General features: G+C 44.0%; 1 protein-coding gene across 2 annotated transcripts in view; it reads left to right on the forward strand.

Annotated features, from left to right (window-relative positions):
* The window catches only part of LOC134568167 (coagulation factor XIII B chain-like), a 58,765-nt gene extending 42,865 nt beyond the window's left edge, over positions 1-15,900 (forward strand). Inside the window, exons 8-12 of one of the 2 annotated variants that reach the window (XM_063426522.1) lie at positions 3,204-3,296; positions 6,283-6,456; positions 6,572-6,769; positions 13,881-14,069; positions 15,244-15,900. In XM_063426522.1, the coding sequence (XP_063282592.1) occupies positions 3,204-3,296; positions 6,283-6,456; positions 6,572-6,769; positions 13,881-14,069; positions 15,244-15,254 (665 nt within the window). In that variant the 3' untranslated portion in view covers positions 15,255-15,900. The remainder of the gene's footprint in view (positions 1-3,203; positions 3,297-6,282; positions 6,457-6,571; positions 6,770-13,880; positions 14,070-15,243) is intronic. The other variant, XM_063426521.1, reaches the window with a different exon arrangement.
* The last annotated feature ends 600 nt before the right edge of the window (positions 15,901-16,500 follow it).

Here is a 16,500-nt window from a genome sequence, read left to right on the forward strand (position 1 = left end):
GCTATCACTTACCCCCTCCTCCTGGTACTCCGGCTGCTGTGGGAGAGTGAGACCGACTGTCTCCTCTCCTATTAACACACTCTGCCGCTGGGGAGGGAGGACGACACTCTCCTCTCCCTGCAATATATTCTACCGCTGGGGAGAGAGACTGACCATCTCCTCTCCCTGTAGGGCCGGTAGAGAGACCTCGGTCCCATCTCCATCTGCCTGCTGGGGGCCTTTCCAGTACCACTCTATGCAGTCCTCTACTTTGGGTTTCTCTGGTTTGTGTTGGAGGAGGATACCGGCTACCTCATCTCCTTGACCATGTCTCAACAATTAACAGTATGAAGTCGTGCTCGAGATCACGTGACCTCTGGTTCTCTTTAAGCAGTTGCTGCGCAGCTGCATCAATAATCTCCTCCGGGAGATTCGGGCCATATTTGGCTATTCTCCTCAGTACCTCAGTAGCAAAATCTACGCCTTCATATAGATAGAACATGACTGCTGGTGGGGACGCTGTTCGGAGACAAGCGTTGCCCTCAATATGCTCTCATACGATACCAATACGGGTGTCTCTAAGGTACTGCTCCTTGCACTAGGACGCCATCCCACTGCTTGTCACCAATGTAACGGATCACCTGGCACCCCGACTGAGTACCTCCATTGATGGATGCTCCTAGTGCTTCCCGAGGGCTACAAGCACTCCACCAGACACCATAAGCACCGCAGACCCCACGAACCGCCGCAGCTTGGTTGGGGTCTCGCCGTCTCCTGCCCACTCTGGACCTACGACCAGGCTCCAGGGGGTAAACCTCTCCTCCAAGATAGTGAAGCAGGAACAAGCTCTTACAAGAGCTTAGTAGTGATTACAGCAAGGGAATATGCAGAGCATAGCAATCCCTTGTAGCAGATTCCCCCAATAGGAGACGACACTTCAAATTGAGGGTGAAGAAGGACTGACTGTGCTGGCACACCCAGCCTGGTTTTTATTACGGTCTTGCACATACAGGACCGCCCACAGGGAGGTATAAAATAACCAATAAAATAACAGTTACAACCCACAGTAAAGTCATTCCCTCTGCCTGTGATACAATTATCTTACACAATGGGAAATTGAATTATCACAGGCAGAGAAATACCGTTTTTACAAATATACTATAACTTTAAAACTATACATCACATTCACATAAAAAAAGTACATATTCACAATCAATCCATTCAGGGGAACAATATATTAAAAAATGGCACGAATCAGACCAGGGGTTCAAAAGTTAGCAAAAGTATTAATAAAAGCCACTGCCAGCATGGCTTTCCGACCCAAACCAGTTTTACAAGAGTCCTCTATCCGGGAGACAATGGAGAGGTAATCCAATTATATCCAGGGATAAAAGCAGACCCCATTGAGCACATGTTAGCAAAAGACACAAAAAGACACAAAAATACATAACTCCTATCATACTGAACAGAACCCCCACATTCAACCCATCCCGAGATGGCTTGGATCTGAGCGCTCAATATATCCGAACAGCGCTCAGATGCCACAAACACAGTCAAATCGCCATGGAGTTTAAGTTTAGCATGGGCTGATGAGAGGGCCATAGTCTGAAAGGGACATACACAGTCCAATAGAATTCCATATGCTGCTTAAAGGGCCAGTGGCAGTATCATAAAATACAGTATGCCCAAATGTTGCACTTGAAGCGCCAAATCTCCCAGGGACCATAATCACAGGGCAGGAGGTGGGCAAGCAGCCCCCTCCAAAAGCTCATGGCAAACTCTGTTAAAGGGGTGAGTTTGCTACAGTGACATCACATGATGTAAATCACAAGGAGTGATATCAGAGAAAATTCTGTAAAATCACCAACAAACTACTCACAGTTTGATTCTGCTGTATAGATGGATTGCTCCCAGTGTCTCCCTGTCTCCCAGTGTGTCAGTCTTGCAAGTCACCCAGTGTCTCAGTGTCAGTGTCCCCATGTCACCCAGTCCCCTAGTCTCCCAGTGTCTCAGTGTCCCCATTTCTCCCAGTGTCCCAATGTCTCAGTGTGTCCCCATGTCACTAGGATACTGGGGACACAGTGAGACATGGGACACTGAGAGACATGGGGACACGTAGAGACATGGGGACACTAAGAGACCCGGGGACACTGAGAGACATTTGGGGAAACTGGGAGAAATGGGGACACTGAGACACTAGGGACACAGACAGTGGGAGACATGGGGACACTGAAACATTTGGGGACACTAAGACACTAGGGACACAGAGACATGGGAACACAGACACTGGGAGACTAGGGGACACTGGGAGACTAGGGGACACTGGGAGACTAGGGGACACTGGGAGACTAGGGGACACTGGGAGACTAGGGGACATAGACATGGGGACACTGGGACATATAGGGACACATGGGGACACTAGGCACACTGAGAGACATGGGACACAGACACTGGGGACACTGGCTGGGGGACACTGGGAGACATGGGGACATAGTGTCTCCGTGTCCCAATGTCTCAGTGTCTCCCAATGTCCCTATGTCTCACAGCGTCCCCATGTGTCTCAGTGTTCCCAGGTCCCTCAGTGTCTGTGTCCCCATGTGTCCTAGTGTCTCAGTGTCCCCTAGTGTCTGTGTCCCCATGTGTCCCCTAGTGTCTGTGTCCCCATGTGTCCCCTAGTGTCTGTGTCCCCTAGTGTCTCAGTGTTTCCATATGTCCCCTAGTGTCTCAGTGTCCCCTAGCTTCTCAGTGTCCCTGCTGCCTTTCCCCCCATCCCTCACTTACCTGAGCTGTAGAGCTGCTGTCTGGACTATGTGCTGTGTTGCTGCTCCCCCACGATCAGTGAGTAGTAGAGAGAGGCAGGGATATGCTGTGTAACTTCCTATCCCTGCCTCTCTCCACACACAGTGACCCCTACTGGCTGGTGCTGGTATTGCAGAGTAATCTCCATTTATTCTGAGAAAAATACCTGCATTTGTATTGCCGGTATTACTGCAATACCGGCACGGCCAGGCAGCCTCAAATACCAGCTGTGCCAGTAAAATACCAGTCAGGTGGCAAACCTAAGAGTAGTGTGTAAAAAAAATGGGCCTATTCCATGGGCCTGGGCCTGGAGCTGCAGCTCCATCAGCCCCTACGTTAATCCGGACCTGACCAGTTCTACAATCAAATGGACCAGCTGTTATGCAAACCTTTACAAATGATGTTGTTTGTTTTTGTACATCTAGGAACAGACCAAAATAAAGAGCCCGAAAAACCCGATCTGGATGACGAAAAGCTTGACCTTCTGCTTCAAGACTGGATACCAAGAATTGTCAAAGGTACTCCTGCTGTCATCGTAATAGATTGAGCTTTTCCAAGTATGTGTAGTTCAGCAACTTTACGGAGATACCTGTTGCTGGCTACATTATGGTTACATCTCAATAACCTTATGATTAAAACCTTCCTCATTTCATATACTCCAGGTGCAGCTACTGACTTACTGTTATAGTATGACAGTGGAACAGATGTTAAAAAATGCACTTTAACAGAACCAGAGTATGTGTGACTATGACTATCAATCAGATGCCTATAGGCAGCTGCCGACTAGGAAATCTGGTTCTTTGGCTTCCTCTGGGGCAGAGAAATTTAATTTGCTGGATTCTGCCTCTCTTTATTTATAGATATATAAATAATGAAATATCATGCATTTTTATTTTTAATCATTAAGGGAACATTATAACTTCTCTGGAATTTACAATAATCTATTAACTTGTCCAGTGGCGTACTAAGGAGGGGGTGGTTCTCCCTGGGTGCACTCACTAGGGGGGTGCCTGGGGCAGACTGTGTTGGGACTGTGTTGGGCCAATCGCAGACACTCCTCAGTGTGCAGGCAGGGAATTAAAAGCAGCCCTGGAAAAAAATTATTTACCAGACCCATAATGCGTCGCGCCAGCATAGTGTGCAGATACAGAGTTAGAAAAGATAACTTAAAATTAAAAATTATTACTCCAATTTGGAAAAAAAGCACATAAAGGCTTTAAAAAAAAGAGTGCAGATTTATTTTAAGCAGACGTGCCTTTGCATATAACCAATGTTTCAGTCCAACTACCATGACATATTAAGGAAAGCTTTGTAATGGGACTGAAATGGTGAATGTATGTAGGGCACAACTGTAAAAAATGATGTTATCTTGTTTATTTTGAGGTCCTGTGGGTGCACTCTTCACTTTAAATATGTTATTGTGCTGGATTATGCACCTAGCAACAAGACTGGGCCAATATCTGCTTATTACATATGGTACATATCAATGACACACTGCAGAGATGCAGACCCGATATCACCACTGGACCACCAGGGAATTAAATAAGGTATCTAGTCCCCCCCTCCCTCCATCACCCCCTTCCCTAACATCATCACCCCTTCCCTCACATCATCAACCCCTTCCCTCTCACCATCACCACCCCTCACCATCACCTCCCTCGCTCTCTCTCTCACTATCACCACCCTCTCTCTCACTATCACCCCCCTCCCTCTCACCATTACCCCCTCCCTCTCACAAACACCCCCTTCTTCTCACCATCGCCCCCCTCCCTTACACCATCACACCCCTTATTCACACTATGACACCCCTCTTACCTTTCTCCCTTCACTCAAACCATCACCCCCTCCCTCACAGTTTTACCCCCTCCCTCTCACATCACCCCCTCCCTCAAACCATTATCCACTATACAAGCACACACTGCATCCACTACACAAACACACACTGTATTCAATATACAAACACACTACATACACTATACAAACAAACACTGACACACACGTATACCTGTATGTGTTGGTATATGTGTATGTATGTGTCAGTGTGTGTATGTGTATCTGTATGTGTGTGTATCTGTTTGTATGTGTGTGCCTCTATCGGTATGTTTGTCTGTGCCTGTGTGTGTCTCTCTCTCTCTATCTCTGTGTCTGTATGTGTGTGTCTGTGTGTATATATATGTTTGTATCTGTGTGTCTATCAGTATGTGTGTCAGTGTTTGTCTGTATGTGTGTATGACTGTGTTTCTATGTAACTGCATGTGTGTACCTATGTGTCTGTTTATTTGTGTATATGTGAACACTACACACAAATACAACCCTGCATCTAAATGTCAACACTTCATAAAAACACACCAACATATTAAAAAATCACACTACAGAAAAATGTACACCTGCATTCAAATGCCAATATATACGTGCAAACACACCCGTACATTCACTCACACATACTCCATACAACAACATGCTTACATTCAAACACACAATCACTGCTCAGTGCTAAATATATTTTTAAAAAAATACAAACACTGCTCCGTGCTCAATACGTGTAAGAAATATGTGTTTTCTTTTAACATTTTTAAGCTGGGGGGTTGCCAAATATAGGACCTGCCCCAGGTGTCAAATGCTCCAGGTACGCCCCTGAACTTGTCTTAACCCTTTTTTCATGATATGCTCTGTTTTCTTTAAAAGTTGTATTAACCACATCACAATACAGTTCAGAAAAGGCAGACACAGGGCAAAAAATGGCAAAAGTGGGAAAGAAATAGAAACAGTGATGGTTATGTGTAAAATTTAGTACAGATGTATTCACACCAACAATTTTTTCGCTTTTACTGTATGCAATAATTTTTTCATTTGCACTACACTTTTCCTGTTTGCATTCCATACCCCACAGTTTTCTCTCATGCCTATCTTTTGTCCTTTGAACATCATTGTCGATGTATAAAAAAAAAAAGGTGCAAGAATGTGCCTTTTTTCCTGCCAAAATGGCAGGTTTTCTTAAACAGGTCTTCTTTATTTTTCTTTGAGGAAAAAAAATCCTTTAAGTTGCAACTGTGTCTTTCTTTTCTAGTAATATTACTTGTTTGCTTGTTTTGTGACTTTAATTAATTCTATCAGGAAAATAAAGGAGCAAAAAGATTCAAAGAAGGAATAAAATGTGGCATAAAGTCAGATTATTTTGTCGAACTAGAGTAAAGTCCCTAATGTATAAAGGAGGAGTGACAAAGGAAAATGGAGTGTTCACAGAAAATTGACAAAGAAGTAAAATGAAATTAGACAATTTTATACATAACCCCATTATTTCACTTTACTTCTTCTTCTGTATGTTTTCTTCTATGCTGAATATCAGAGGCTAAGGGCAGCGCTTATGACAATGATTGAGAGGGAGTGTGAATTTAATTATTTGTTAAATATAGAGAGAACAAATATAATATTAAAAATCTTTGGAAGTGACAATTGCCCGTTAACATTTTTGCTTTACAATAATAATTTTATGCCATTTTTCAGAAACTTGTGATGCTCCCCCAGAGGTTCCAAATGGAAAGCTTAAAACCAAACAACAAGCAAGTTATGATTCTGGTTTCTCTGTGGAGTTTGAATGCAATGCAGATTTTGTAATCAGCGGGACCAAACATGTTAAATGTGAGAAGGGACAATGGTCTGATCCCCCTCAATGTACTCGTAAGTATAATTTAAAAAAAAAAAAAAAATATATATATATATATATATATATATAATATAGGAAACATACTATATTATCACAAAATCTGCATTTGCTTTTTTGTCTATTAAACAGAGGGATGCAGAGTTTCTATAGGAGACCTCGATAAAAATAATGTTGTGCTATACTCTTCGGATGATCTGAAGAGTGTCCATATGGAAGGCTCGGAAGTAAGACTTAGGTGTAAACCAGGATTCCGTCGATCATTTCATGCATCTCTTACGGCTGAATGTAATAATGGAAAAATGAGATATGAAAGATGCTTTTCTAAACGTGAGTACAAAGTAATATGGTCTTCTTCAAACATACATAATGTGTTATGTTTCCCACCCTAAAGGAAGTGGCCATGTTGTGATGGAAACCATGTTAAAGGATAGGATTGTTGAACATCTAAAAACACATGGATTTCAAGACCAGAGACAACATGGGTTTACTTCAGGGAGATCATGCCAAACTAATCTTATTGATTTTTTTGATTGGGTAACTAAAATTATAGATCAGGGTGGTGCAGTAGACATTGCTTACTTAGATTTCAGTAAGGCTTTTGACACTGTTGCACATAGAAGGCTTATCAATAAACTACAATCTTTGAGTTTGGATTCGAATATTGTTGAATGGGTAAGGCAGTGGCTGAGTGACAGGCAACAGAGGGTTGTAGTCAATGGAGTATATTCGAAGCTTGGGCTTGTCACCAGTGGGGTACCTCAGGGATCTGTACTTGGACCCATTTTCTTTAATATTTTTATTAGTGATATTGCAGAAGGTCTTGATGGTAAGGTGTGTCTTTTTGCGGATGATACTAAGATATGTAACAGGGTTGATGTTCCAGGAGGGATAAGCCAAATGGAAAATGATTTAGGTAAACTAGAAAAATGGTCAGAGTTGTGGCAACTGACATTTAATGTGGATAAGTGCAAGATAATGCATCTTGGACGTAAAAACCCAAGGGTAGAGTACAAAATATTTGATAGAGTCCTAACCTCAACATCTGAGGAAAGGGATTTAGGGGTGATTATTTCTGATGACTTAAAGGTAGGCAGACAATGTAATAGAGCAGCAGGAAATGCTAGCAGAATGCTTGGTTGTATAGGGAGAGGTATTAGCAGTAGAAAGAGGGAAGTGCTCATGCCATTGTACAGAACACTGGTGAGACCTCACTTGGAGTACTGTACACAGTACTGGAGACCCTATCTTCAGAAGGATATTGATACCTTAGAGAGAGTTCAAAGAAGGGCTACTAAACTGGTTCATGGATTGCAGGATAAAACTTACCAGGAAAGGTTGAAGGATCTTAACATGTATAGCTTGGAGGAAAGACGAGACAGGGGGGATATGATAGAAACATTTAAATACATAAAGGGAATCAACACAGTAAAGGAGGAGACTATATTTAAAAGAAGAAAAACTACCACAACAAGAGGACATAGTCTTAAATTAGAGGGACAAAGGTTTAAAAATAATATCAGGAAGTATTACTTTACTGAGAGGGTAGTGGATGCATGGAATAGCCTTCCAGCTGAAGTGGTAGAGGTTAACACAGTAAAGGAGTTTAAGCATGCGTGGGATAGGCATAAGGCTATCCTAACTATAAGATAAGGCCAGGGACTAATGAAAGTATTTAGAAAACTGGGCAGACTAGATGGGCCGAATGGTTCTTATCTGCCGTCACATTCTATGTTTCTATGTTTCTATGTTTCTATGTTCCCATGCAAAAATGTATGCCATTTATGTCCCCATCTATCCGCTATCTGCCAAGATGCATAGAGCTGTAATAATTTCGGAGTCATAGCACTGAGCATGAGTGGAAGCATTATTTCTTTAAGGGATCCTATAGTGTTAGCAATGAAAAGCTGTATTACTAACACCATAGTGCCTGTGGCGCCCTCTCACCCCCTCCTATGTGCCCCTTCCCATGCCCATTAAAGGGTTAAAAACCCTTTATTACTCACCCAATTCCAGCACCGATGTCACTGTGCTCTGGTTCGGTGCTCCACGTCATCCGAAGTGGAGACCTAATGCGCATGTGCGGCAAGCGCTGCAAGCAAATAAGGCCCTCCCCATAGGAAAGCATTGCTCATGAAATACCTCTTCAGAATGATCTCCATATATAAATTGCTAGCTCTGCTTAATTTCTTATGTCTGTCTTAAATAGTTTCCAATTTATGGGGCAATGCAATAACACTTGTAGTTTCAATGAAGTTACCCTTTTTTCCCAACCACATGCTCACAAATTTAACCCCTTAATGCACTTCTTACTTTTTCCGTTACTCCGGTAAAACAATGGATCAGGGCTTTAAACAGTCTTTCTGCTTCTCTGCAGAGTAACTGTAATTAGCCTCCTTTCTCCCATATTGTACATCACACTACAGGTCTGCATTCTCAAATATTTTTAAAAAGGGGTTCCGTATAATTTCTACATTATGTTACTAATATTACTAACGCTAATATCACTAGTCATTCAAAGATTGAAAAAAATAAATCCTAAAAATTTTGCATATTTATATAATTTTCAGGTTTCAGGTATCCTTAATGAACAATCAAACCCTGAGGAGCCAGGCAAGGCCTAGGCAGAACAGTGAGTGTGAGGGAAGTGTATACAGAGAAATGTGGTAAAGTGGTCTTGGGATGTGGGTGGAGTAATATGGGGTAGATAGGTGGGCTAGTATAAATAGGCTGCCATCTTACAGGATAGCAGCCATCTTAATTATCAGTTGGGAACAGCTTGGTCATTGCTGGTTGTTTCTCTCATTATACCTGCTTTCCAAGTGCTGTTTGCGGCCAGGCTCAGGGCTGAGGCCTTACAAAATGGGGGTCTGCGCCTGCATGCTCAGCTGGTTTATCATCAGGCCTCCATGGCAGTCTCCGCCTCCCCTCCTGGCAGTAGTAGAGGTCCCCGGAGGCGAGCTCACCCACCGGAACATTTTGCCCCTCAAGGGGAAACTATGGGCCCTCCTGGGCTCAGGAGTGCAGGCATGGCCATGAGGCTTTCTTCACCTACCTTGCCGGTTTCTTTCACTACACGGGCAGCAGAGCGGTCCGCAGCTGTCCACACCTGCTTATCATCCCCATCTCTAGCCCCACGCAGCAGGAGCCGCAGACCTTCTTCCTGGCCCCACTGGTCCGCGGCTATGCAGACTGATGGTGCTCTGGCGCAGGCAGAATCTCCTTCCGCGGCAGCTGAGGGTTTCCTGGCAGCCTTGTCTTTATCGGCGGACCCGCAATGTGGGTCCCGCAGCCCAAGCGGGCAGAGTGGTGGACAGGCCTCCAGGCGGGTGAGTAGGCTTAAGGGTGTCTCCCGGGGGGCAGAGGTTTCCCCTCCTGAAGTGGAGATGGTGGCTTGGAGTAGTGTAAGTTGGCTGTCTCCTACCCCTTCCTTCCGATTGTTACGGCTTCACTGCTCCAATCGACTCCCACGCCCTCTGATGAGTCCGGTTCTGCATTGGTAGTCGGTCGGGCGGGGTGTGTGGGTAGCCCGGTCGGTTCTGAGGCTTGGGGTTCACTGATGGGGTGTCTGAGGGGGCTTTTGAATAGCTGGGAACGTAGTTCAGCGGCCCTTTCTTTGGAAGTGCAGGTTAGGGTGGGGTGGGACCATTCTCCAGTTACTTCTCTTGGTTCTTCGGGATCCAGCTTGCCCCGGACAAGACAGTGGGTCCTTCCACTTGTCTGAGCTTCTTGGGGATTGAGATTGATTCGGTTGCTGGGGAATGTGATTTGCTGGAGGTTAAGGATTTGTACCTGCGCGGATTGGTCTCTGCCGCTGGGTCCCTCAGGAAGATTCAGTTGCAACACCTGCTCTTCGGTAAGCTGCAATTTGTGTGCCGGACTATTCCTATTGGAAGGGTGTTTAATTGGCGCTTGGCAGCAGCAGCCGCAGGGGTGGTACGCCCTCATTATTATGTGCATATTACTCGCCCATTGAGTGAGGATCTGGCTGTTTGGTCCGTCTTCTTGGATGGGTTTAATGATCGGTCGTATTGGCCTAAGGTATCCAATGCCGAGCTCCATCTTTTCACCGACGCTGCAGGTGCGGTGGGTTTCGGGACCATCTTTAGGGCCCACTGGTGTGCTGAATATTGGCCGGAATCTTGGCATTCGGCGGGGTTGACTAAGAACTTGGCTTTCTTGGAGCATTTCCCTATCATGGTGGCAGTGGAGATCTGGGGTGATCTCCTCAGGGATCTTAGGGAGGACTTCCACTGTGATAATATGGGGGTAGTGCTGGCCATCAACAATTTGTCAGCTTCCTCCCCTCCAGTGTTTCGGCTTCTGCTGCGCCTAGTGCTGCATGGTTTGCTTCTGAATATATATTGTAGGACTGTGCTTGTGCCCAGGGTTGCTAATGATACAGCGCATGCTCTTTATCATTTTCAGTGGCAGGAGTTCTGGGCGGCGACGCCCGGGGCAGACGACGTGGGCTTTCCATGCCCAGCAGATCTTTAGTCCGTTTTGATCAGTTTGTCCGGCCTGCTTGGTGAATTGGTCCATTTGTCCGGCCTGTTTGGTGTTCCCGATATTATCCTGATACATGCTGGGGGAACAATCTTGGCACTATTCTGGTGTGGGATCTGGGGTAGATGATCCTGCGGGATTTGGCTGAGCTATGGCTCAGATTCCCGAGGGTGTCTAGTGTGGTCCGAGGTGCTATCTCGGAACTATTGGAGGGGGGCAAGAGACCTCAGGGCTCTTGAATGGAGCAGAATTAAACTTAATAAGCAAGTTTCGAGGTTTGTGAAGGGAATGGGGGAACTCACGATGCGTCACTGCATCTTTGAGCTTAATGCAGCGATTTATTGTAGGAGTGATGGGGTCCACCTGACGGAGGTTGGACTGGATCTGTTTAATCTGGCATTGCAGGATGCATTGGAGGAGGCCATGGCTTTGGTGTTTGGGTGGCCCCGCTGATTTAGGGGGTAGACCAGAGGGTCTTGTCAGGGCCGGCCTTAGGGGTGTGCGAGCTGTGCGGCCGCACAGGGCGCCATGGAGCAGGGGGCGCCGTGCGGTGGCACATCCGGCCGGGAGTTAAAAAAAAAATTACAATTAAATTTGTGGCAGGGGCGGAGCTTACATGTGGCGGGGGCGGAGCTAAAAGCGCCGGAAAACTGCTGCAGGGGAAGACGGAAGGAGTCCCTGCTTCCCCACCAAATAGTCACCAGGAGCTGCACTGCCTCCACAATGAACTCCACAGGTAACTGTGTGATTGTCAGGTGAGTGTGACTCTCTGCCTGTGTGTATTACTGTCTGTGTGTGTGTGTGTATGACTGTCTGCCTCTGTGTGTCTGTGTGTATGACTGTCTGCCTGTGTGTGTCTGTGTGTGTGTGTGTGTGTGTGTATGACTGTCTGCCTGTGTGTGTGTGTGTGTGTGCGTATATGACTGTCTGCCACTGTGTGTCTGTGTGTATTACTGTCTGCCTCTGTGTGTGTGTCTGTGTGTATGACTGTCTGCCTCTGTGTGTATGACTGTCTGCCTCTGTGTGTCTGTGTGTATGACTGTCTGCCTGTGTGTGTGTGTGTGTATATATGACTGCCACTGTGTGTCTGTGTGTATTACTGTCTGCCTCTGTGTGTGTGTCTGTGTGTATTACTGTCTGCCTCTGTGTGTGTGTGTCTTTGTGTATTACTGTCTGCCTCTGTGTGTGTGACTGTGTGTATGACTGTCTGCCTCTGTGTGTATGACTGTCTGCCTCTGTGTGTCTGTGTGTATGACTGTGTGTGTGTGTGTGTATGACTGTTTGCCTCTGTGTGTGTCTGTGTGTGTCTGTGTGTATGACTGTGTGTGTGTCTGTGTGTATTACTATCTGCCTCTGTGTGTGTGTGTATCTGTGTGTATTTCTGTCTGTGTGTATGACTGTCTGCCTGTGTGTGTCTGTGTGTGTGTGTGACTGTCTGCCTTTGTGTGTCTGTGTGTGTATAACTGTCTGCCTGTGTGTGTGTGTGTGTGTGTGTGTGTGTGTGTGTGTGTGTGTATGACTGTCTGCTTGTGTGTGTGGATGTCTTCCTGTGTGTGTCTATGGCCGTCTGACTCTGTGTGTGTGTGTGTGTGTGTGTGTCACATACAACCAATACACACATATCACACACTGTTAATACACCCATTACAAATATCACACATAGCATACATATCACACACAGTCATCACACCTACTATCACATACACAGACAACACAAACATTACAGCATACATGGATGACGGGGGGGTGGGGCGCTGTGAAGATTTTACGCACAGGGCGTCTAAATGCCTAAGGCCGGCCCTGGGTCTTGTGGTGGTAAGTGGATGGGTAGGGCTGCCCCTCCTCTAACCTCAGGTACAGTTATGGATAACGGACGTGCCCACTGAGCCAATAGTGGTTAGCATTACAAAATGGAAGGCCCAAGAAAAGGCCTTGTGCTGGTTGGAACGAGGGGGTAGGGGCAGCTGCCCTAAGTTATGTTTGGTTGGCAAGGTGGTACTCAGTGTCGTATCTATTTACTGAGTAGTTATGTATATAGTGTTTTATAAAGTTGAAGTTTAAAGATTTATATATTTATATTTTAGTAAAACTGTTTCCTATTTTAATCCAAAGCAAGTCGGTTGTGGTTCGTTTGGGAAATAAGTGGTTGGGTTGTTTAACCCCTTAAGGACACATGACATGTCTGACATGTCATTATTCCCTTTTATTCCAGAAGTTTGGTCCTTAAGGGGTTAATAATGGTGAAGGTTTATGCCCATACACAGTTACCCTCTACGTACGCACATGTACAGAATTTATTGTAGTATTAGTACCTTACTGCTATGTGCTATGCATGCCTTGTTAATATTTTCATTTTTTTTTTTTTTTTTAAACAAATAACAGATTAGTGAAGGGGTTCTGCTGTTGTTGCTACTTTTTAGGCTATTTGTGTTACAGCTAGGGATATCAGAAAAAATGGGTATTTAAAGAGGAACTGCCACTTTCTTGATATTTATATTGAATAAAACATTGACACTCACCTATAGCGTGTTAAGTATTTTCATTACATGCTCCATTATCTTTTCTTTTAAATTCATATCAATGATTTAGTAAATGAAATCACAAAGGCAATGCCAAGGCAAACATTGGAAATGAAGGTGAGAAATAGATGCACTGTTCCATTTCTCCTCTTCATACAATTCTTACTCTATGCTAAATGTCATGTGCAAAGGACAGATCTTTTAACAATGATTGGCAGGAACCTAAGATCGCAGAGTTAAAGACATGTAGATTCCTACATTTCATTTTAATTTTCACAAAGACATTTTGTATTAAATGTAGGGATAGGTAAACACAATATTACAAATTCTGGGAAGTGACAGTTGCCCTTTAATAATGTAAATTTCCAACTTGTGCATGTCAAGCTTTTTGAAAATTTATCATTTTTATATTGTAGCAACCTGTCGCCTAAACCAAGACATGCTTGATGTGAATAACGTGGAACTGGATCCTGTACATGAAAATGACATTTATTACGAGGAGGGTGAAAATGTTAAGTTCAGATGCAAAGAGGGTTTTTTTAGTAAGGACATAACTGGAAGATGTTCAAACAGAGTTCTCAGCTATCCAATATGTGAGGAACTGCGTAAGTAACAACTGTATGTATGTATGTAAGTACAGCCTCAATGAAAAAACTAAAAATTGTAATCTTCAAACTGATCTTATAGCACCACATGTTTACTTTAGAAGCTATCTGACGTGTTCTGTCAGTTGTTCTATAATCAATAGACTTGGAGATTCATTTTAGATTGCAATGTGTGCTATTTTGATATAATTGTATATTATATATTTAATAAAATATTTCCTATGTTGGTTACTTTTTCCTCAGTTGATCTGTGAACCAAATGGTAGGAAAATGCTCCTATCAGTGCACTGCAAAATACATACATAATAGTATATAAGTGTATATATTTTTTAGCACACAAATTGGCCCAGTTTAACCTTTTTGGTTTGTTTTCCTGATTTAATACCCAAATTGACATTCAATCAAGATGAACTGACATTCAAACTAATTTTGGGTGTCCGTAAAAATGTTCTGTCTTTGAAAATGGTTGAGCAAAACTGAAAATTCTCTCTGTGCACAAGTTTAGTTATCATGCACGTTAGGTTGCTTCAGACTGTAGCAAACAATTAACAGAATAGGAGATATTCTAACATAGTTATTTACCAAAGTGATATTTCCGAGTGAATACAAAGTAAATGTCAAATTTAAGACCAGAGTAGCTGAATTGAAAGCATTGCTAAATCAGTATTTTATTTTATTTATTTCGCAGTTTTGCTATTTTGACCTTAAGAATTCACTTTAAATTCTCACTTTTTGTTCAATAAGGGAAGTTTAAAAACGAGACAGATTTTTCAGGAAGTGTGTAGAAAGGTTGTGCGCGTCACAGTAAGGGGTGTGGCCCCAGTCTATCCACATAAGGTTAAGGATGAATAAAATAAGCATGTGGTCCATAGGACCCTCATAGACCTGAGTGAAAACCGAAAACACCGGGCTTCACCCTTATGCACTATGGGTGGGTTTATTAAAAAATAAGATAAAAATGAGTAACACACACCCCTTGTGAACTGATTGGAGAATGAACTCCATGCTCATTATATATTATCTTAATTTGTGTCAGCAGCAGCTTATCGAATAATTTCACCGTAGGTGTCAATGTCACAGTTCTTTCATATGATTCTTAGGATTATGCTTGTTATGATTATTATTATATTATTATAACCGTGTTTATTACCACTCTGCTTTCTTTTTTTTAAAGGATCAGAATGATGAGAAAACAACCAACAAGATAGCGATGTGATAAATATGTTTTAAAGCCTGTGTGGTATTCTCTTCTAAGAGAGCTTTAAACACCAACGGATGTATACATTTGTGAAATGGTAACTGTTTAAGTATGAATTCAATTTAGTTACAAAATACAGTAAGTGCAAGTATGTTGATTCTATGTCTTAGCTGTTTCCTTTAATTGTCAGGTTATTCTATAAAATATATATCTCATTAAAAGTCAAAATGATTATTGCAAGTCAAAAAATCTGCTTATTCTAAACAAAATTATGCAATTCCAAATAACTTGACTTCTAACACATCATAATTTAATGATACGGTGTTCAGTAATAACTAAAGCTTAATTTAAGATTCTGGTGCTTGCTTACAAGTCCCTACATAATGCTGCTCCAACCTACCTATCCTCCCTAATACACAAGTCTGACCCGTTAAGGCCCCTGTGTTCTGCTGAAGACCTACGTCTATCATCTATCCGTACTCCCACATCTGATGCTCGCCTCCAAGACTTCTCAAGGCTGCACCTTTTCTGTGGAACTCTCGTAACCTTCTCCGCTAGACCTTTACCCAGTCTCCACTCCTTTAAAAAATCTTTGAAAACACACTTCTTCAGGAAAGCATATCATTTAAACTGTTAGCGGGTTTTCATTCCTTTTCCCCCCTGACCCCCATGACTCCTCTCCTGCAGCTGTCAAAAATAACCTAATACTTTTCTAGCAACCTATTTCATTACCCCAAATCATGCGGGGGGGACAGGTAATGGGGAAATCCCCCCCAGCTCCGCCGGCCCCCCTTTTGCTGCAGCCGCCCGAGCGCTCTGCAGAGAGCCTCAGGCGGCTGCAGCTCTGCCCGGGCTGGTGCGTCCATGAGGGCGCACCGCCCGGGCGGAGCCAGAGGAGAGGGACTGACAGGAGAGAAGCGCTCAGCGCTCCCTCCTGTCACTCCCTCAATGTAGCGTGGCCGAGCCCTGTATAGTCCGCCGGTACAGGGAGCATCTGTCTCCTGTACCCGGCCGGACTCACAGGAAGTGAACACTGAGTGTGCACTTCCTGTTAGTCCGCCGGATACAGGAAACAAAAGCTCCCTGTACCCGTGGACAGTACACAGCTCGGCCACGCTACAACACAGGTAGGGGAGGGGGGAAGAAAGAAACAGGGAGTGGGGGGGATAAAGAAACAGGGAGGGAGGGGGGGGGGATAAAGAAACAGGGAGGGGGGGGATAAAGAAACAGGGA

The sequence above is a fragment of the Pelobates fuscus genome, chromosome 7 (genome assembly GCF_036172605.1).
Source record: "Pelobates fuscus isolate aPelFus1 chromosome 7, aPelFus1.pri, whole genome shotgun sequence".
Taxonomy (NCBI): domain Eukaryota; kingdom Metazoa; phylum Chordata; class Amphibia; order Anura; family Pelobatidae; genus Pelobates; species Pelobates fuscus.